Source organism: Athene noctua, chromosome 9 (assembly GCF_965140245.1).
Source record: "Athene noctua chromosome 9, bAthNoc1.hap1.1, whole genome shotgun sequence".
Taxonomy (NCBI): Eukaryota; Metazoa; Chordata; class Aves; order Strigiformes; family Strigidae; genus Athene; species Athene noctua.
In genome coordinates, this window is record NC_134045.1 from 5,024,292 (window position 1) to 5,047,745 (window position 23,454).

A 23,454-nucleotide genomic window follows, 5' to 3' on the forward strand; every position below is an offset into this window, starting at 1 on the left:
TCAAGGGTTTTAAAGTCCTGATTCATACCCCACTCTCCAATGGTTTCTTCTCAAGGTTGGCTACTTACAGTCTATTCAGTGTTCCTATTATGGAAGCTCATCTACACTTTAATACTCTTGTTACACTTCCAGTTCTGTATCTTCTGAGAAGCAGGGGAAAACCAGAACCACAAGCATCATTCACAATACAAACGCATGGTGATTGTTACCGACAACAGCATAATTATGTTCTCTGGTTTGGGTTGTATTCCTGCCCATCTCAGTCTCTCTTATTCCCCTTATTTTTTGACTGCAGATGAGAATGAGCTGATTTTTCCATGGAACCAGGACACAGAGAACTTGTCCCTGCACTGTAAGAGGCAACTCAGAGAACATTTTTTGAGTCGTTTGGATTGCTTATTCTCTCCCCATGAGAATCATTTTACATCTATTCAACCTAAACCACATTTTTCATTTTATCATCCATAGTCAGCCCTAGATTTTACAACTCTAGTTAGATTCATATCATCAGCATAAAATATCATCTTACTATTAAATTCACTTCCAGGTCATTTATTACAGTAGTGAACATCAGAGGTGTAGTACACACCTCCACTGAAATCCACTGAACATCCTCAGCTGCAGGGAGGAAGGGGACATGACATGCACATATGGGCCATTCATGCCTCTGCCCCACTTCCTACCTGTTAGCTAATCATCTAACCCACCATTCAATCACACCAGCTCCTTCACTTTAACCCACATTGCCTTGACTTTCCTCAAGAATTTTTGAGACTGAACCTTGCCAAATGGCTTTTGAAAATCCAGGCAGACTGATCTTTATCTGCTTCTGCGTTCAAGAGGACTGCAAGACATAGCCAGCCTTTGCAAAGGCTCTTCTTCACTGCAATATTTATGCACATACCCATTTTGTTTGTTCTATTTCTGTTAATTTGCATGGTCTGTAATTCTCTTAATATGCCCTGGAACCACAGAAACAGCTGCCCTGCTCAGTTTGTTTTTAACAAGCTTCCATATTTTTAGGTTACTACGTTTGGAAATTAACAGTTACTGATGAGCTCTTGTTCATGTAAAGGTATAAATCCAAAAAGGTTACAGCCAGTGTCCTGCTATTCTTTCACAGTATCAGTGTTCTTCCTGTGGCTTCCTCAGCCACCTGCTCCATAAAACATTAACTATGTCTAAAAATACTATTTCAGAATTTGACCCCAAAGTTACATTTCTCCAAGCAACGTGGGTTAAGTCTCCCACAGCAACTGTTCCCTGCCTTTGATTTCTCCATCTCAATCATTGTCACCACCCTAATCAAATACCACAGAAATGGTAATAACTGATTTTTTTTCTTGTTTACAGAGAAATGTTAATCTTTATAGCTCTCTAAGTTTATCAGTCTATGACATCTTTAATAAACAGCACAACATCTTCACAAACATGGCCTACTTCATTGTACACTTCACATCTTGGTAGCATGATCTTCCAGATTTTAAACACGAAAACCAGTTTTACCGTGCTTTAGATTAAGTCAGTTCCTTCTTTAAAAAACACATTTTATTTCAGAAGTGCTCCAGCTTCCAGAGGATCCAAACCCCTCCTCCTCAGACCAATTCCTCATCAACATGGCAGAGCTGTTCCTCCTCACCTCTCTTCCTGGTAGTGAGCAAAGTACAATACTGCAAAAAGGTGCAGAGAAGTATTTTGGAGACTGGCACAACGGAGGTCCTGGTTTTCAGCTTCCTACATAATGGTTAAGAGTTTTACACAGAGAATCTTTTCTGCTCTTCCACCACAGAGACCACAACGATCACTTCATGCTCAACAAGTGGTACAATACCCAGATGCCCTAGGAGAGCTGTGTAATTTGTGTCTACCAGTCACGATATCATTCTCCCTAGAGTCACAAACCCAGTTATCTATATACCTGATCACTCAATTGCTAACCATTATATGGTCTGCCTTTTAGTTGGCTCCTGGCCTCTTAGAGTTATCTTCAGAGGAAAGTAATACATGATCATCATATGGAGAACTTGCTGCTGGATTTGTAATTTCCCTTCACCCAGCTCAGTGTTTTTCTGCTCTTCAAGTTTTCCTGGGATGACAAACAGGGCCATGCCAATGGAACAGCCAGCTACAAGGCCAGCCCAGGTCCTTCAGCTCTCACCATAAATCACATTATGTATAAGTTACATAACTACACAAGCACCAGGAAAGCATTAGTGTTTGATAAAGGAAATAATAAGATCACTGAACTTAGAAAAATACCCAAAAGAGACTTTGACAGAAGCCAGTTCAGGAGCAAAAGATTTGAACCTCCTGATAGCATTTAAGGCAAAAAAGTTTATCTCAGAAACTCTCCAGTCAGAGTACAGCTTCCAGGACATTTGGCTGGATTTCCTATTTCTCATTTTGAAGGATAAAGAGAGATTTGTGAGGGTTTCCTAGTATGTACATTATTACATAGCAAATCTGATATTCTCTGCAGAAGTGCTAAATGCCTGCAGCCTGTCTACAAAAAGAAGAGCTCAAGGCACTCTGTTGAGACAAGACTGTGAACACTCCAGTGCAATACAGCTTGCACACAGAAACACAAATGCCTTGAATGTATTTTACACTGCTCCAAGTCCCAGGACACAAGTGAAGTGACTACTTCCTGCAGACAGTAACCCTAAACTTTAGATCTGACTGGCCCCATCCTGGAGATAAGGAGGATTATCTAGCTTGGTCATGATGGAAGGAGCTCAAGGGCATTCCCTTCCCTACCACAGGCTAACCAGCACCTCCAGCACAAACAGGGATTCTTTCACCCGCATTCAGAGAACTGTCAGCCAAAGGTCAGCTCTGCCTGGGCATGCACTCCCTCCAAGGAGGGATTAGAAGCTGCCAAGACAGAGCCCAGCAAGAGACACCCCAAACATTTCTGTGCCACATGCCAAAGAGTAGCCAGGCAAGACATAACAGAAGAGTGGCATGTGGAGGATTCACACTAAATTGAGCCCTGCATAGTCTACAGTATGTCCTGAAACAGAGAGCTATATGGTAAAGACCAGCATTGCTTCAAATGATACATGAACTGAGCAGAGACAAGGCAAGACTTCTGGGCATTCACCCCAAAACCTAAACTCGTAAAGAACTATAGAGATGACAGAACCTGTTCTCTGGACTATCTACTCCTCAGTAACTCTGTATAAACTGCAAAAACCACCTCGTTTCATCTGAGGAGGGACAGAGGTGCTAGCAACACCTTTGTTGTACAGAGTCCAGAGGGGAAGATGTTGTTTTGTCTTTGGCCTAGGAACTCCTTGGAAATGCACCTGAATGAAGGACAACATCAATTATCAGCTAAGACAAGAGCAGTTAGTCACTATTCTGATCTTACCTATCAGTGAAAGTGTTCAGCTTTTTATGAACAGGTATCAACTGCTGGTCTCCACTTCCCTACTAAGATAGAAAATATGACCCACAAAACACCCCCACCCAAGGCCATCCAGCATCAACAACCACTGTGAAAAAGGACAAGGAAAAATTTTGGAGCACCACAAGCAAATTAACACTGCTGAAACACAGACAGATTTTGATAAAGGTCCTTCACCAGAAGATCTTAAAGAAATTATCTTAGTATAAAAAGAAAGCTGCCTCACAAACTAGTAACCAATTTAAGTGATAAGAGACCAAGGCTAAGAGAAATGCTTGAAGGAACACAGACATGAGAGAAAGGCATCATATTGCAGGCTCAGGTCAAACACCTGTGACTTGAGATTTGGGAAAGCCAAGAAAAAGAAGGCGGGAGGGGTAGGGGGAGCAGAAGAAAGAATTGGGAGGAAGACCACCATAATTAAACAACACAGTAAAAAAGAACTACTCCCACCAACCACATTCTATGAGTGCTGGCAGCAGGTCAAGGGAAGGGATTTGGTCCTTTCTATTCAGCACCTGTGAGTATCCTATTTGGTTTTGGGATCTCCAACACAAGGAAGAGTAACAAGCTGGAGTGAGTGCAGCAAGACAGGGGACTCAAACCACATGATGTATGAGGATACACTGAGGGAAAGGTGTTTAGTCTTAATAACAAAAGACAAAGCAGGGATCTCGGTGTTGTCTACAGCTACCTAATGGGAGAGTACAGGGAAGGTGGAACAAGATTTCAGATACACACCGCACCCCTCCACATCATCATAAACAGACAAGTTGTAACAACAAAGATTCCAAATAGACATTACTAAAAATATTTTAACCATTAGGGTGATCAAACACTGGGAGAAGGGCCCAGAAATGCTACTGCATCTCCACTCTGAGGCAGTAAAAACTTGACTGCACCTTGTCCTGAGGAACCTGATTAACTTTGAAGTTGGCCCTGCTTTGAGTGGGGAACTGAAATGGATGACCTACAGAGACCCTTTTCAACTTAAATTATTCAATGATACCTCAACTTCAGGATTGTTTTGCTGACAGGCAGAAAACTCTTGACTAGCAGTGCATAAAGCAGGGTACCAACCAAGTTGAGAAAAGACAGAACTTCCTGAGGCACACACATATAGCACGAGTGAAGTCCTGATCTGATCCTAACAACTGAATGCAGCTTTCTTCCTAGCCATCAAGGATCATCCAGGAAAGACTGGCTCCTGATCTGCAGAACACACCACAATGACTGCTGCCTGGTACGTCACCAGGAGCTCTTTAGCTCTTCAGTTGAAGGGCTCCTGAACCTGGTGTCCACTTGAAAAGCAACAAGGAAGGTTCAGCTCTGATGTAGAGATCTCAAGGATAGAAGGGACTAGAATAAAGTACTATGTGATTCATTCCTTTGGATCCCTTAAAAAAAGCCACACACATATCTCTAATCAAGTCTTTTTAAACATCACACACCACAGTTAATAGCTCAGCTGTTTCATTCTTCCCTGTGTCTTATGAATAATTAACACTGTTGTATTAACCCTTCAACAGGAACCAGATAATTTAAAAACAAAGAGTGGCATGTGTTTTATTGACAAATTACATTGTTGTTGTATTAACTCTGATTTACGCCAGATAATCCTGGCTGAAACACAAACACTTGCATTTGGGAGCCTCTAAACTTTCCTACCTTTTCATAGCCCTTCATAAAAGTTTCTCCTGAATCACCTCTTGGTTTTACAGACTTTCCAGCTTGTTTCTCATCCCTGATGCTTTGGGAGGGAAAAATACTCTTTTAACATTTCAGACCTTGAGCCAGATGTCCCTCAAGTCATTTTGTTCAACCTTGAGGTATTTTTAAACTTAAGTTTGTTCTTTCCATTTTTCTCATCTAATAAAATTTCAACTTTTGGAGGGTGAATCTCTACACTCTCTCACCCTCATGTCTAGTTATGTCAACTGTCAGATCATTTTGAGTCTCTTCATTAGTTCATACACTTTTACTCTGATCCTCCAATACCTTATCTCCTTAAATAGTCTTCATACCATCTGAAAGCATTTCTCTTTCCGTTTGAATCTTTTTATTAACTCTTCTTGAACAAGCTTCTTCAATCTATATAGGGTTTTTTTCTGGCTTTTTTGTTGCTGGGTAGTGGGTTTTTTTATGAACACTGAAGTGGTAGGCTTTGAGGGCCTCTTTATAGTGTTTCTCAAAGGATGCTAAACATGAGTGCTTATGGTCAGTGATGCAGAGAAACTTAAAACCAAATGGTTTTTGTAAACATTTTCTGCACTGCTCAGAGCATGAGTCAGAAGTTACATCCCTTCTCATGAGTTCCCTGACTAGCCTCTTCAAAGCTCTTGGTGATAAAAGGAAGACTCAGGAAAATGTAGGCCCTCTCTGGAAGGAAAAGGGAGACTTGGTCACCTGGGACATGCAGAAGGCTGAGGTACTCAATGACTTTGCCTTTCTTCACTGGCAAGTGCTCCGGCCACACCCCCCAAAATACAGAAGGCAAAAGGTGGAAATTGGGAGAATGGAGCACCCCCCACGGTAGAAGATCAAGTTCAAGACCATCTGAGGAACATGAAGGTGCAAGTCCATAGAACCTGATGAGATGCATCCACAGGTCCTAAGTGACCTGGCAGATGAAGTGGCTGTGCCACTAACCATATTTGAGAAGTCACAGCAGTCTGAGAAAGTTCCTGCTGACTGGAAAAGAGTAACATAACCCCATTTTCAAAAAGGGAAATAAGAAGGACCCAGGGAAGTCTCAGTCTCACCTCTGTGCCCAGCAAGATCATGGAGGGGATCCTCCTGGAAACTATGCTAGATCACATGGAAGATAAGGAGGTGACTGGTGACAGCCAACATGGCTTCACTAAGGGCAAATTGTGCCTGATGAATTTGGTGGCCTTCTACAGTGGACTTACAGTGCTGACAGATAAGGGAAGAGCAACTGACATCATCTACCTGGATATGAGCAAAGCATTTGATGCTGTCCCACATGACATCCTTGACTCTAAATTGGAGAGACGTAAATTTGATGGGTGGACCACTCAGTGGATAAGGAATTGGCTGGATAGTTGCACTCAAAGACTTGCGGTCAACAGTTCAATGTCCAGGTGGAAAGCAGTGATGTGTGGCATTCCTCAGTAGTCAGTGTTGGAGTGTTGGGACTGATGCTGTTTAACATCTTTGTTAGCAACACAACAGTGGGACTGAGGCACCCTCACCAAGTTTGCTGACAGCACCAAGCTGTGTGGTGCAGTCAACATGCTGGAGGGAAGGTATGCGCCATCCAGAGGGACCTGGACAGGCTGGAGAGGTGGGATCATGCAAACCTCATGAAGTACAGGAAGGCCAAGTGCAAGGTCCTTCACGTGGGCTGGGACAATCCCATGCACAAATAGAGGCTGGGCAAAAAGAGGATTGAAAGCAGTCCTCTGGAGGAGGACTTGGGAGTGGATGGAAAAATTAGTATGAGGCAGCAATGTGTGCCTGCAGCCCAGAAAGCCAACAGCATCCTGGGCTGCATCAAGAGAAGTGTGGCCAGTGAGGTGAGGGAGGTGGTCTGCTCTGCTCTTGTGAGACCCCCCCTAGAGTACTGCATCCAGCCCTGGAGCCCCCAACATAAGGAAGCATAGATCTTCAAGAGGGTCCAGACAAGGCTTGAAGATGATCAGGGCACCTCCCCTGTGAGGACAGGTTGAGAGAGTTGGGGGTGTTCCCCTCAGAGAAGAGAAGGCTCCAGGAAGACCTTACCATGGCCTTCCAGTACTTAAAGGGGGCTACAGGAAAGTTGGGTAGGGACCCTTTATTGGGGGGTGTAGGGATAGGACAAGGGGTAATGGCTTTAAACTGAAAGAGGGTAGATATTAGATATAAGGAAAGAAAATTCTTCACTGTGAGGGTGGTGAGACACTGGCACAGGTTGCCCAGAGAAGCTGTGGCTGCCCCCTCCCTGGAAGGGTTCAAGACCAGGTTGGACGGGGCTTTGGGCAACCTGGGCTGGCGGAAGGTGTCCCTGCCTGTGGCAGGGGGGTGGGACTAGATTGTCTTCCAGACCCAAACCAGTCTATGATTCATGGCATCTAAAAATTTACTCACACGGTCATATGACATAAACACATCTATAAAGATTAAACTGAATTTTAAGGATATGTTCACAGCCTTCCAGGCACTGGAATATTCCAGGCAATATGGAAGATTTGTCCCTCTATCTGCAGGGAGTGCTCCAGCTTTTCCTCACCACCTTTCTGGCACACTGGTAGATAAGACAGCATGCTTGTTCGCATTTCTATTTTCTTATTCCTGTTGAGTCTGGAACACTGTGCAGCTACAGAGTTTTCCTTGCTACATGTTGGGTTTTGCCACGTTGATTTTTTTTTCAGCTATGTGCATAAGCAGTCAGGATCACAGTCCACAGCTAGAACTACATTCCCAGTCTATATTGCTTCAGAGAGCAGCGAGAAGTGCCACCTCTGCCAATTGTTCAAGCCACAGGAGAGCTGTGATTCAAGGTCCCCAATTGTTTGAACATACAATAAAGGCACCATCTAAGCCTGGTGCAATAATACCAGAGTGCTTAGTCATGATACTGGCAGGCTCAAAAACACTGAGCAAAAATCTGTCAAGGAGTAGACCATTCAACCACAATGGCAGAACCATCCCCACCACCTTCTGCTCATGTTAGCAAGTCCAAGACATCTTGGATTTGCTGGCAGCTGCCAAATTTTGTTCAATGAGCAGGACATGCCTCTTGACATAGGAGATGTTTCTTATGTCCTGATCTAGTTGGCAGAGCTGAAAGGTGAAACACCATAAAACTGCAGCCACTTTGCCTCCGCTATGCAGCTTCATCATGTGGTGGTGTCAGCTTCTTTCAGGGTCATACAGCACAGCTCCACAGGCCAACTCTGTCCCTCTCTACTGCCCAGGGGTGCTTGCCTGTTCCTCTGCCTCTACTGCTGCTGATCTTAACACACCTGGAATTTAACGGAGAGCAGACACTGCTTCTGCACACATCCTTGATGCACAGCTCCATCAGAATCATGGCAGCAGCATTTTGATGGCTTCCTTTCTGTCCCCACCTCTTGTGTCATTGCACTGCATTGCCACCGTAAAGGTGGCAATACTAAGCAAACTGTTGGAAATTACAAGAAACAACATAATTGCTGAACTCAGATAAAATAGGTCACCTCCCACTTCAGCTTATCCTGCTTAATTCTATTATTTTCTATGCAGATTCATCCTCAATCTTCTGCGTACTGCAGCAAATCCCATGCAGATAACCAAGGGCAAACACACATACAATAGTGTCTTTCCATTTTCAGACAACACAGCTTTGAATTAGGGCTAGAAGCTTGTATTTTTATAAAAAGAAGTACTACAAATCCAGAAATTCTAAATTTAAGATTACACTTCAATCTAGATACACAACACTTTGGAAATGTGTCACTGAAGAAACAAAACAACCCACTAACATGACCACAAGCCTTCCCAGTTCACAAAATTTCACTCTTCAACTAAATGCTCCTATTTAAAGCTTAAGACAAACTTTACAAATAAAGGCCATAATGACTGTGGAACTATACACAGAATTTGTAGACAACCTAAAATAAGACTCTCACCATGTTGGGTTTCAACTCCACAGTCTACAGCTTATATCCAGAATTCTAAGTTGTCACATACTTGAATGCTGGCTATTGTTTTAGCAGATACTAACTATTTTGCTCTTCCCATCTACTATCAATTAACATATTAGAAGTGATGGATGAAATGAGCTTTGAGACCTACAAAGCCTCAGATTAAAACTCACTCTATTCTCTTGGAAATTGAGAGAAAAAAAAAAAATTCATCTTCAACGCCACCACCACAAGCATCAGCTGCTTTCTGAACTTACTGATGCAGAATAGCTTCTCACTTGCTTGATTCCAGATCTTCCAAACCAGTTTTGTGTATACAACAAATTCAAAACTAGTTAAACAGTATTTATGGACATCATTAAGCACAATCTACTGCTTTTTAAAAATTATTATAATATTCAGTATCATTCAACATAAACCTCTATAGAGTCTGCCTGTCTGTATCATCCCTGGTTTTACACATTTCAGACATGGACAGACTCCATATGGGGTATCCATGAACTGCAGTCCCTTTTTAACGGATTCAAATTGCCTCTTAGAAGATGATGCAGATAAACATTAGTATCCTCTTTCAAACAGGAAAAAAAATAAAGAGGGTTTTGGGTAACATTATATTCCTTGAGTTATATTCCTTAACTAAAGCCAGGCAAAAGTGACCTCCTAAACCATCTTCTCAGCAGTGAACACTGAGTACTTGGAACTGTCCCCCACACCCGATCAGAAGCTTCAAAAATGCTGCATCAGTAGATCAATTCCAAATAGAGCAGACAGACAAAAATAAATGCAGACACATGCTAGTGATTCAGTCAGAAGAACAGTCTTGTTTCCACTTACCAGCAGCCTCGGCAGTTACCATAGCACCAAAATTTTCCAGACTTCTCGTGCACCTCAGCCCTGCCCAGTTAATACTGGTGGTTTTTTAAAATTTGAATAGACTGAATCAGCCACCCTTAACATCACCCAGCCATAACATCAGCTCTGCCTCTTTCATCCATGCACTGGCTCTCCTTGGCCACAGCAGATGAATGAAGGACCCTCATGCCAAAAGATGCTGGCTCCACACACACACAACCACCAGCAGGATTGCCAGTATTTTTCCCTCTAGATCATACAGCTCTGTGGCAAGATTAAGTTCAAAGAGAAGGAAGGCATTTTGGTTCCCTCCCCCAGTTTCCAAGTACTTCAGCAGTAAACATTGGTATGTATGCTACTCCAGCACAGTGACATTTGAATAGGACAGCATTCATTTCTGGCTCCTAAAAGAACTTGTGTGATGGATTCTGCAGCGCAGATATTTTCAAAATTGCAATTTAAATTTGTATATTTAAAAATATATAAAATTTTATTTACTTCTGCCAATAAAAATTTCCCTGAAAGAGATGGAAAGAGGCAAAATGGTGACTGTACTTCTAAATTAAAATTTAACTCTTAAAGACACAAAAGATCTGATTTACCAACTCAGCCAGGAAGCATTATATATTGTCACTGGGCAGAAATAATCCAAAAAGCTACAAGAAAAGTTATTTCACAGAAGTGACAATATTTGACTAACCTTAATTCAAAGGGATCTCTTAAAGAAGCTGTTCTAAGTGTTACAGTCATACAAGTTGAGGAGTACACTGATGGCTGCAACAAATTTGTCTCCGAAGAGGAATCTACCCTTGTGACAAGCAATTCAAGTCAAAAGATGTTTCTTTGGAGCAAACATAATATCCAGAGTCTGCCAAAAAGTCAATGTAAGAAATGTTTTTTGGCTACTCTGAAGTTACTCTGTGTGAGCAACCCACAAAAATCCTCATGAACTCAGCAGAAAAACTTAAAACAGACCTGTCCTTTGACAGCAAGTAGCTAATGCTGAAATTCCAGTACTTGCATCTATTTGGCTTTTCAAGTGCAGACATGAACTCCTTGGATAGAGCAGAGAACACAGCAACAGAACTGATATACACCCATCCTTTACATTTTTCAGTTTCAAGGATCCCAGAAGCAAAGAGCATCTCCCTTTGAATGCCTGGAAAGCACTCAGCACTTGGGAGGCATTGTGATATGCAAAATAAAGGTGGGGCCGAAGAAGGGAGAAAGCAATTAGTCCATGGTTGTAACTGGACCAGAACAGTATACAAAGAAGGAGGCATTTCTTTACCCCCCAAAAAATCTACGAGACTTCCTCCAAGAAATTTGGGAAGAGTACTCATCTCAAATGCTAGTTCTGACAATTAGCAGAGCAGATTTATTGTGGCTCTGCCATAAAAGGAAAGATGTGGTTCCCCTTTATTTATTTCTTAACCTGTTGAAAAGGTACCAAGTGAGGGTGGGGAAACAACTCATGCAGCTCCTCTTCCAAGTGCCTGTGAAGGTTACCTAGAAGGCAGACAAAATTCATCCCCATCTGAAAGCTGGGGAAAAAAAGATGAAAGCCAACCAATGCTAAACTGATGTGGTTTATCTAATGCTCACAAGCCTAGAACTCTTCTTTACTGTACCAGTAACTGACGCAGTAGTCTCTCCTTAGAGCACACTTTACTATATATGCCAAGGTACACAAAGGCCCACACTTAAAGGAGTTAAAACCAGAGAGACATTAAATAATTTGTTTTGTAGGCCATGACTTCCTGTAAAGCAGTCAGTTGTTCCCTGCTCTGTTAGTGAGCTAACAATATCACTAACACATGTAGGAACTCCTGGGATTGGCCTTTATTACATGGCTCAGCCAAGACCAAGCAACCCAGCTGAGCCATGAGTTCAACATGGGATGTTCCTCTTTTCCAAAGGTGAGTTTGTGATTCAAAGGCTTCCTGCATCCTGCAATTTTTTCTAATAACCACATCTATCTGGTAGGAATCCTGTCCTCCCAGCTATCATGCACCCCACTTTTTCAACACACAGAGCTAAGTCTAAGATAATCAAGTTAAATTACTAAGTTAGAGACTAATAATACACCCCATCATGCTGATGACATTTCAGACTTTCATAGTCTCTTGTGCAAAGCTCTGAACTATCATTCTTCTTGTCTGAGATAGGCCCTAACTTCATGCCAGGTTTGAAGAGTGGCAAGAAACGATAACCCATATCAATTTACCACCTGAAACCACATTGTCGCAGTTATGGTGGGGGATGGGGCATGTTATTTTTAAGGCAGTGAAAAAACAAGTTACATCTGTCTAAAAAAATTACCTATGGCACATAGAATACTGGATTCCAACTGTCTGACTCCTCAGTTTAACAGTAAATATTTTGGAACTACTTTGTAATAGAATATAATGAATCTCTAAAGTGGAAGAGGTTCTGGTTTTATTCGAGGATATTGCGCTGTTCTGTAATGCTGCTTCAGAAATAGCACTGACGGGTTCTAGAAAGAATCCCAATTCCCCAAGTAGAGGTCAGAAAGACAAATAATGCAAGGCTGAAAAAAGTAGATAAAGGCAAGAAAATAAAATGCTTAAGAGTTTGTAAACAACAACTACAAGTATCCTAAGGCATGGAGGAATTCACTGCACATCAGCCCTTAGAAAGGCAAAGAAGCTCTAAAAGCCAAAGAGCATGGAAGAGAATTCTGTTCTGCTCACTCACTTTAAGAGGCAGCAGTCTGGTTACAACCCATCTTCTCAGTCTGTTTATGGCTTAATACAAAACTAGAGGAAGAATAAAAAATTATTTTTGCTAGACCAGAGTATCAGATTCCCAGCTGCCTTGCAATTTTAGGATCATGTTCAACTGATGAGCTGTAGGAAGGATCAAATCTCAGCTTCTGAGTTACCTTCAAGAAGGGAAAAGACTGATGACGTAGATTAGCAATATATGTAGGAATACTGAAAGACAGAAAAATACAATCACAGATGAAGACTTGACTTGGGCACCATTTAAGAAAGAAAAGGCACAATACAAGCCTCACCAGTCTAAAATCACCACTTGGATCTGGCCAGAATAATCAACTCCTCCATCTGCTACCTCAGTCACCACCACATCCAACAGGACCCCAAACCCTCCAAATATACTGTGGTTGAAACCAACCCTGCCTGAAGCTAAGGTGTCCCACCAGCTGAGTTTTCCAACGCTTTTCTCCTTTCACTCTTGACAGCTGACTTAAACAAGCCAGCTGGTATTCAACAAAGTTCACATAAACCATGTCAATGGTAAATGGTACATTCAATCTGGGAACAGCATAAAGCATTACTGATATTAATTCTTTGATTAATTATTCTGGTTTCATCCAATTGATTAAGTAGAATTTTTGTTCAGTTTGTCCTGCTGATTAATAAACCTCATTTTCAAATGCACTGTTCAGAGCTGCTGAAAATTTTTATCCAATATATTAGGGAAGTTAAAAGGTTTCCACAAGTGGATGGACTTAAGAGTGTTTTACTGCCAGTCTAAGCAACAGGACATTTTTCCTGGCATGAACAAAGTAATGAAAACAGTAAAGATAGGTATTTGTGGTACCTCCAGTGTCTAACAAAAGCATCCAAAAGTGCGCAAGTCATGTAAAGACTACAAGTTTCACACTGAAATCTTGCATTTCAGTCCATTATAACAGACAGTCAGCTTCAAACAGCAGCTTCAAGCTGTTTTCTGCACTAAAAAATAGAGGGAACAATATAAATGCAATACCCAAGCCAGAAGAAAACACTCCACTATCAGGTAGCAGGTTCTCTTAAGAGTTATTCTTCCATCCTTACATGCTAATTTGCTCTGGTTTAGGCTTCAATCAGGAAATGGATGGTAACAATTCTTATGAAAGGAGGATTTACCTAACACAAGTGTTCATGAAATTATAGAAAGAAATAACTGCAATATTTACAGAAGATCTATTTTTGTTAATTATGTGGAAAACACACAGAAAAAGTAACACAAAGTTTTGCTAGATGTATTTATGAAATAAGAATACTTTCTCTTCAAAACAGTGACAGCCAGTCAGGATGAGCACCAGGAAAGCAACACACACTGAACTCGCCTATCTTTACACACTGACAGCTCCACAACAAGGAACAAAGGCTAGATGTGGAGATCATAAATTCAAAGAACTTGTAAACAAAAAAAAAGATTATTGCTCTAGGATTGAAACTGCAGTGTGGAAGTAAAGATCCAGTCTTATACCACAGGTACAATGTAAGTCCCATTCTGAGAAAAGCAGTTAAGAAAATGAATCTGGTGGTGCAGTTTATTTAACACATAGTTAACACAATTCAGCTTTACAGGTCCAGTGGCAGAGCTGAAAAGGAGTCAAGCCTTCACAGTAGATAAACTACTAAAGAATTTATCATCATCCCAGAGCTTCATGAGTGCGAAAAAAAAAAAGTTATGCAGCTTGTACAATTATTAGAGAATTGCTTAGATCTGTAAGCCTGAAACAAATAATTAGTTCCCATTATTCTATGATTTATTAACTGTAAACATTCTGAGGAACTGAAGCATAATGTCTTACACATTCTAAAGATGTTCAGTTGATTTTACTAAAGTTTACTGTTGCCATATTTCCACTATTTCTATGACAGATACACAGAAATAGCAGGAGGGGGAGGAGAAAGAAGGCAAAAAAAATCAAAACTTTTTCTGAAGTTTTTCTTCTTTACTGTGCAAAAACCTCATAACTCTAACTGGACCAAAAAAAGAAAAATTAACAGAAAGAAGTTCACAGCCTGAGATCTAAGAGATTTCAGACACAGACCTAAATGCACATGACCACCACTATTTCCATTTCATTTCCTAGTTCCACAAGTTATTGTCATGAGAAACTGACATTCTACCATTACAATAGACAGGCCCATGATACTGCTATAAAGCATTGAGTTTCACTTTCCACTTCATTGATTTAAAAAAAAGGCAATTAAAAAACAGTTATCAACTGCAAATCAGATATTCCAATATCACAACTTGCTTTACAATGAAAAAGCTGCTCTCAGTATCACTCTTGCAAGAGTTTAGCAGAACAACAAAATAACAACTCATATGAAATGTCATCAACTGACATGAAGCCTCCACAGAAAATGAGAGTGCCTCTACACCTCAGAGCACCAAAACTCAATCTGTCAGTAGCTGAGCAAGCAAGACTTGATTGGGCAAGACTGACTGCAAATGGAAACAAGGTGAGAACTGTTTACTGAATCTACTTGGGGGGATTTATTTATGTGTTGTTTTGTTTAAATGAATGTCTGCAGAACAGCATAAATTCAAGTAAGCAGACATACCTGCAAACAGAAGAACAACGCCCTCTCTGTGCTGGTTTTGGATTCTCAGAAACCAGGATGGGCAAAATAAAAAGGGGGAGGAAATCAATTATTTACAGGCTTATCAGATACAAATAAGGGATCACACAGCATGTACAGACACTAGAAATCCTCAGTTCCCACAGAATATCCCTTAGCCTTCCCTACAGCCACATCCAGACATGCGTGACATAAGGTATCAGCAGCATAACCAGCCGATGGATGCACACAGACAACCGTGCCATTAAAGCCATCGACGTCATAGCACTTGTCTGTGGCAGGCCTTCTATCAGCAGCATCTGGAAACCATTAGAGCACATGAGCAAAAGGCTTTTCAAAGAGCAATCACACTCCCCATATGCTGAAGAGTAATGGAAAGTTGGCAAGGAGAAATGTAAGCAAGGAATAGAGGGATAGATTACTTGATACTAACGTAAAGATCGCTAAACAACCAATACATCTGACTTATTTTTCTTTTTCAGTCAGAGAGAAACCAAGCTATTTTTAAGTCTGGGATATAGTGTGCTTGTGTATGAAAGCAAAAGGAAAACTTTAAATAAACTATGGTATGGACTAAGCTAGATTAGCTCTTCAGCCACTCTTTCCTCCCTCTCTCAGAAAAATGCCCACAACATAAGTTAGTGTTGACCGACATCTCCAGACTGCACATCTCAAAGCAACTCCAAAATGGTGCTGGGAGAAGGATACCAACACACCCTGTTGCCCTTGTCTTCCCACCCTCCCTCTTCTGCCCTTCTGGGTCTCCCCTTCATCACTCATTGCACAGAAAGCACTGTACCAAGGACTGATCCAGCAAAAGGACAGTTAATGTCATACAGCCCATTACACAGTCACTACTGCTGGCACAAAGGAAAAGGGTTTAAAAAGAAAAACACAAGAGACATAAAACATGGCAAGAAGAAAAGCTAGACTGACTCTTTCGGCAGCCTTCCTGAGACAGCTACATGTCCTCAAGAAACTGCCTGGCTCCCCTGGCACAGAGGCTGTGCCACTTGGCACCTCCTCTGCCCACAGACCATACTTGTCTGTTCGCACAGAGCCTGTAGAGCTGCCGTGGACAGGGAGAGGAGAGGTCAGACTCGCTGCAGAATGCCAGCACTCCAAAGTATCTGTGAGTAAGCTGCTATCCCAAACTAAACAATTATAAGCAAAGACAGCTGCTGAGAGCAAACTGCCATTGCAAAGGCAATACCCAGGCTGCTGGACTGTCTCTCCCAGGAGCAGCTCTGAAACAGAAGAGGCTGCAGGACAGGTGACTTTTGTTAGAATCAGGAATCTGTGCACACTCAGGGTCAGCCTCTGGGATGTTCTCCCCAGCCACACTCCATCACAACCCACCACGTGGCTAGGGGAGGTAAAACAGGTCAAGAAACCGAAATGGTTGTCAGGAACAAGCACCAGCACTCATGAGACAGTGACACCTTGTCCCAGCATAAAGAGGACAACAGAGATGAACTGTCCTCCTGAGTCACAACCACCTGCAAGTTGTGGGTTGACTGCCCTACCCTGATGAGTCTTACACTGTTCCTGTTTACCAAGCAGAGATCATCTAATGGGGAAACAGAAGCTGTGAGATGTGCTGACAAATCAACAGCAGACACAAACATGTATTTGAGAGAGAAAGAGAGGATAAGAGTCTGGTGCTTCAAATATAGTTAAGGTTGAACTGTTATAAACACCACCATGATAAAAGCATGAGTTATTTCTGGCAGCTCAGAAACAGGAGAGTCACATACATTTCTGCCAGTCTGCTCATCTGAGGAATGCTGGAAGCACTCCACCCACAGAACTATGGAGAGGTTTGGACTGCAAAGGACCCTGGGATCTTCCTTCTTCATCCTTCTGCCCAAAGCATAAGTAACTCTGAAAGTTATATCAGGCAGCCTGGGGCCTTGCCCAAGCAAATTTGAAGATGGGAGATGCACAGCCTCTCTGGGCATCCTGTTCTGCTGCTTAACTATTTTCACAAGGAAAATGCTTTCTTACATCCAGTCAGCATTTCCCTTTCCACAACCTGTGACCCACTGCCTCTTGCCCTTTTGTTCCAGTTGACAACACTCAGGAGACATACACACAATGGCTCAGGAATTAAGTACACAGCAAGTCTTAAGACAAAACTGTTCAGCAATACTTTGAATGAAACTGAGTATTGTGGCAATTCTACCCCTCCCTCTCGCAGCTCAGTCCATCCCTTTATAGACTCACCTTCAACACATGTCAGGGTGAACCCTGAAAAACAGTCCTCAACTGAAAAAAAAGGCAATTTCTGACTGTGATGCCAATAGGTTAAAATCATAATTATTTTGATGTGGCCAGCTTTAAGCCAGTTATCTCCTTGAACCAGCTCACCATAGGAACAGGTAGCAGACTGTCAGCATGAGGGGAGGCACATAAACATACAGCAAATGGAAGGGCAGAATCCCACTGTCTTGACTTCTATCATCTTAAAGTGTTGTGGAACCACTCCCTGTGTGTTCAGCACAGACAAGGACGTAAGAGGAGGGCTGGAACTAAAGCCTGTAAACTGAATTCTCCTCCCCCCTCTGAGGATAAAAACCATCTCCCCCGAACAGAGTAACACAAACAACAGATCAGATCTGATCTGGTGTGACAGATCCGATTTGTGGTGTGTTACCTAGCCTCCTCAGTGGTAGCCAGGCAGCCTCCACTCTTCCAGATGAAGAAAAAAAACCCAACCCATACGTCACTAAAAACCCACAAAACAAACCCTGTAAATAAACATGACCTCTTATCAATAAAGACTAAAACTACCAGAATGAGAAATGACCACCTTTCAGCTAAAAGTAAGTCTGAATCATGTTTCTTTAACTCAGATGATTGTGGTTACATGTCAGTGCATGAGCAGTGGAAGATCCAAAGTTAAGAAAAGCTGAGAGATCTTAAAAGTATAAGTGCACCAAATGGATTTTTTGCATGCTGTAGTTACTTTGAAATATCTGCCAGTAAACTCTAGATTTTACTGATGCAGAAAAGACTAGTTATGGTAAAGGGAGAGTTTTCATAAATCATTTCATTTGCTTATTTAACAAAAAAACCTTTACAGACCAGGTGCATTAAAAGGCTGGGGAGAAAGCGCAAAAGAGGAAGCTTTTCTGCCAGCTACTGGTGCTGTGCTGTGGCAGTCTAAAGCAACTTGTGTCTGTGCTGTTGCAGTACCTCCCTCTGCCCTTGCACTGGGGTTTGCAAAACTGAGCAGAGAAGTAATCTGCCCAAAAAATGAAGGGAGGGGAGGGTGTGTGTTTTTACTGCTAGGATACAATGTGGTGGGAAGAAACAAAAGGAGAGAACCACAGCATACTGGATTTAAATCACCTCAGCCCAATGAAAGTAACAGAAGGGAGAAGTTAGAAATGTGGTACCGATACCTCAGTTGTCTCTATAGCTCAGGTTTCTCTACCACAGTGACACCGCCAATCTGGAACTGGCACTGTCTGATGCCAATTCAAGAACTCTTACCACAGCATATCATATACAGGCAACATCTCTTGTCAGGCTGCAGAAAGTCATCATGTGAGCTCCAGGATTCTTACAGCTCCAGTAGAAGGCACTGGAAGCTTCCACCCCATTTCTTACCTGCAACTTTAGTTTCTGTCGTTCATTAGAATCTGTCAGCATCTAATCAGAGTGTAGAGCGCTACACTAATAACTGTTAGCACAGAAAGACGATAGCTTTGAGCTATTGAGCAAAATCATTCAGAACTTCTCAAAGCACAATTCCTGAAATTCATTCCACCAAAGTATTTTTTGAGTAAGTCTTGTTTTGAAACAGTCACTCAGGTTTTCACATTTAGGTTTAAAAATATCACAGCTGCAGCAAGAGAGACACAGTAAGTAATAACACACAGTCCTTACCTCACTACTCCATACAGCATAAATAAAATAAGCTATGGAGCAGAGACCTTACACCCAAAGTGCCCATTCCGGAAATGAGCTCAGAAAAGATTCTTCTTCCTCTCCCCCTTGCTAAAGGGCTTCCAGCTGAGTTCCTAGGGTTGTGCTTTGCCACTTAAAAACTTCCCTTTCATTTCTCCAATTGCTTCTTTAGCTTTCTGGTCTTCTATTCTTTTAAACTGAAGCCACCATGGTGTAATAAACACTGGAGAGCTGCCCAAGAAAAGACATCTCTGCTGCAGTTCACTAGTACAACATACCAAGCCTCCAATGGGCAGACCTCAAACTATGGAAGTTGAGACACACAGGAGTACCTTCTTAAGTGACAGACAGGCAGCAGCTACAATACAAGTTCACATTTACAAATCCCCAGCACCACAGTGTGCAAAATAAAAATTGGCGCTTTCTCCAGAAGCAAGAGAAAAACCAAGGCATAGGAATAGCTGAGACATCAAACAAGCTCTCAAAGGCTCACCACACCCATGACTTCAGATCATTGCTATCAGCACCTCATGTTTGTATTGGTAGGATGTTAATACACACAGTTCCCTATCTTTGAAAGTATTCCTGGCAAGTAACTGTAATTCCAGAACAACAATAAAAAACAAAATGAACTATTAATATAGAAAGCTCTGATCTTGGGAAACAAGCAGCAAATTCCATTATCTCCCTGTAAGATTGATCTAGAACATGGTAAGGATTAAGTGCTGCTCAGTGACCTTTCGTAATGTGATTTCTTTGGAAAATTGTCTTGAAGTTCACCATAAATTGTTTTAATTTTAGCAGTTACATAAACTAATCAAGTGCAGGGTTTCAAAAACAGACAAGCAGTTAATCACCAAGGCACTGAAGTGAAAGTATAAAAGATTTTTTTTTCCCCCCTGCTTTGTAAAGCATTCAGCCCAGCATCCAGCTCTGCACAGATAACCTAATAATTATTACAGGCCAAAATGCAGCACAACTCAAGGTTCTTTATAAGTAGGCCACTTCTCAATTCAACAATGACAGCAAAAAATTTCAACAGTAAGAAGTTGTGACTTTAATTTGGATTTTAGTAGGAATGTTCCCTGAACTTCCCCAAGACCCCTAAACTGGCCAGAGTCCAAATGTTATTCTTGAAGAACTGGATTAATTACACTCAATACCTTCTCCTGTGTGGCTTTCCCTTCTGGATAGTTGTATCTGTGATATTCATCCTTTAGCAATGAAAAACACCACACAGAGAGAACAGGCTAATACCATCATAACGATTAAAAAATTTACACTAGCAGTAGAAATGCCCCTTTAATGCTTTCCCACATTTCCCAACATCCTGAATAATGCTTTAAAGCAACTCCACATACATCCTGGTTCAGTGACATCTTGGATCAAAATACTACCCAATACAGTGACCACAAGACTGGATGAGATCCAAAATCTGATCAGTTCACTGAGGTGCCACCTAGTAAGGGACAGCACTTCTAATGCTACCGATAGCATTTGCTGCTTTTGCAGTTCTTCCACTTGCTACTGCTCAAAGTAGCACAGACTGATAGGGCAAATGCAGCCTCAGCAATAGCCTACCATATTAAATATTACCACAAAAAACATGATCATGTCAGGGAAAAGTGTTCTCATGTTTAGCATTCTGGTTCCAGCACAGTCTCCCAAGCTTCCACAGTTAACTGTCACAACACTCTGTGGTACAATCTATCCTGAGGTCATGACTTGAGTTCAAGTTCAGGTCTTAGACTAGAGACAACAGAAGTAGCGCAGATTCCAGCTTATATTCAAAATCATCCTATTTCCCTCTCTTTGAACATCTTTTCCTTAATTAGGCAAATAGGGTTTCTAAAAAATGGTCTCAGAAGTTCTCCTTCCACTGCTCAAGAACTGCTATGCTACTCTTCACCATGCAAACATGTCTCTCAAAGTACAAAATTAAGTTAAAGGTTCCTCCCTTCTATTTCACTCCACTTCTGAGGCATCATAATTCCAGAAATCTGAGTGAGCAGACCTAGCTAACAAGAGGAAAAACTTTCAAACTGTACCAAAAGACCCAAAGTTTCCTAGATTTTTAAAACTGCTCATATCAAACAGCACAGAAAGCAGCTATGTAAGTGCCTCTGCTTCCAGTGCATTCTACCACATTTACATCTATTAACCTCCCCGTGATGTACCTGCCTGTTACACCCAGCAGCCATGGGACCTCTAACCCTTCCAGAAAGGGAGGTCAGAGTATAGCAGAACTGCTAAACACACATCACCAACCAGGAAACTGGAATAAGGCACTTACCCATCTCTACCTTTACTGACGATCTTCACTTCAAAGTAATAAATGCCACAGGCTGCAGGTATAGGGTGTGTAGCCCTGACTGAGGCAGCATCCTTGTGATTTTTACCATGACCTGGGAAAGAACAGAAATAAAAAGTACTGATGGGGTTTGATCTCTCAAACATTTGGATCTAAAACACCACTATTTGAATACAGAAGGGATCTGTTTCTACATACATGCAACAATTTAAAGTACGCTTTTCAGAGAGCTAGAATATACAATCCTGCACTGCCACGATGAACAACCCCTACACTACAAGCACTGTAGTTTTTTTGGTTTTACTGTGAAGTTACTGAAGGAGACTCACAACACTAACTCTCCCCCTCCCCATATATATATATAATTTGAAGACCAAGGTACACAAACAGGACAAAAAATGATTACACAAGAGGGGAATGACATCAGTGTTTACTAACCAGGCAGGAAAAGGAATAATCAGTTCTCCACTGGGTGGGTAGGGAGAACAGCCTCCAATAGCGAGCGAGAAAAACATCAGTGTGATTCCCCAAGTCCTAGAAGTCTGCAAGCATCTATTTTGTGTAAACTCAAGGAGCCAAAGCCCCAGTTATGCAGCGTGACGATGCCATCCGACCCCTTGGCCGAGTTTAAAGCAGGATGACAGAGTAAACAGGCGATCTGGCTACACAGACGCACTCGGGCCCGAGCTGGTGACACTGCAAAGCGTTATATAAGGCAGCACACTCCACCGGGAAGCGAGTCCTCGGCTCCAGCCCACCTCCGCCTCACGAGCGCAGGAAAACCCCACGCCGGGCTGGAGGCCAGCCACAGCACCCACGAGGAGCATCCCGCCCCGCCGCGGGAGCTCGGCAGCACCCCCCGCCCCCGCGCTGCTCCCCAGCCGAGGCGCCGCTTCCCCCGGGGCTGCGAGACCCGCGGGCCGCCCCAGCGGAGACCCAGGCTGCTGGCCGAACGGAGCGACCGGGCCAAGGGCCGCCCCCCTCCAGGCTGAAGCCGAACCCGGCGCCGCCGCCCCAGCCCGGCACCTTTGTAGTGGACGCGCAGGTTGCCCTGCGAGAGGCCGATGTAGTTGTACTTGTCCTTGGGACTCCAGGACCGCGGCAGCGGCGTCTCCTCCTGGTTGACGGCGGGGTAAAGGCGGCGGAGGCGCTGGCTCAGCTCCTGCTCCTCGGGTGGGCACGGCAGCGCCGCGTCCCCCCCGTGCAGGCTCCCCGCGCCCGCATCCGCCATCTTGGATTCGCTTTGTGTCACCGGGCGGGGAGCGAGGCCCGGCTCCGGCCGCCAGCCAATGGGCTGCGAGCGTGGCCACAATGGGGCCGCGCTGCCCGACGGGAAGCGGAGTCCGTGCTGCCGGCGCCCGCACGCGCTCCGCGCCCGCCGAGACTGCGGCTCCCGAAAGGCTTCGCGCCCAGGCCTCTCCCCGCCCCTCGGAGCGCTGTACGCTGGGAAATGCGTCGCCCCCTCCGCCCGGCCCCGGTGAGCGCCGCAGGCAGCGGGACTCCCGTTCCCAGCGTGCTCCGCGGCAGCGCGGTGCCCCAGGGCCGCCCTGAGCCTGCCGGCGTCCGCCACCCGCCTCCGCTCAGGACTCGGCTTCGGTTGCCTCGCCAGGAAGGGGGCGGGCAGCGCCGTTTCGGCGACCTCCCCCCGGGCCCGGTCGCCCCGCAGTGCCCGCCTCCCGCCGGGGCGGGGCTGGGCCGGGCCGCGCCGGGGCTGCTGCGGGCTGGCGAGCGGCACCAGTGCATCAGGCGCTGCTGGGGCAGCTGCGGCGGCACGCGTGAGGGTCCTGGGGGCAGGGGGGAAGCGTCTCCAAGGCGACGGGTGTAAACAGCGTGGGCGGTGCAGGACATGGCGGCGCGCTGCGCTCCGCGGGGCGAGTAAGGGCCAGGCCGGAGGAAGGAAGGAATGGAGGGAGGTATCAGCGCCCGGGCCCGACAGGGATAGCCGAGCGGAGCCCTTCCCTTCCCGCGGGGCCATGGTGCCTCCCCGGC

General features: G+C 43.6%; 1 protein-coding gene across 3 annotated transcripts in view; it reads right to left on the reverse strand.

Annotated features, from left to right (window-relative positions):
• Window positions 1-22,702, reverse strand: part of RANBP10 (RAN binding protein 10) — an 81,152-nt gene extending 58,450 nt beyond the window's left edge. For 2 of the 3 annotated variants that reach the window (XM_074912890.1, XM_074912889.1), the window contains exons 1-2: window positions 22,492-22,702; window positions 21,448-21,559 (exon numbers count right to left, since the gene is read on the reverse strand). In XM_074912890.1, the coding sequence (XP_074768991.1) occupies window positions 21,448-21,559; window positions 22,492-22,696 (317 nt within the window). In that variant the 5' untranslated portion in view covers window positions 22,697-22,702. The remainder of the gene's footprint in view (window positions 1-21,447; window positions 21,560-22,491) is intronic. The other variant, XM_074912891.1, reaches the window with a different exon arrangement.
• Between the last annotated feature and the right edge of the window lie 752 nt (window positions 22,703-23,454).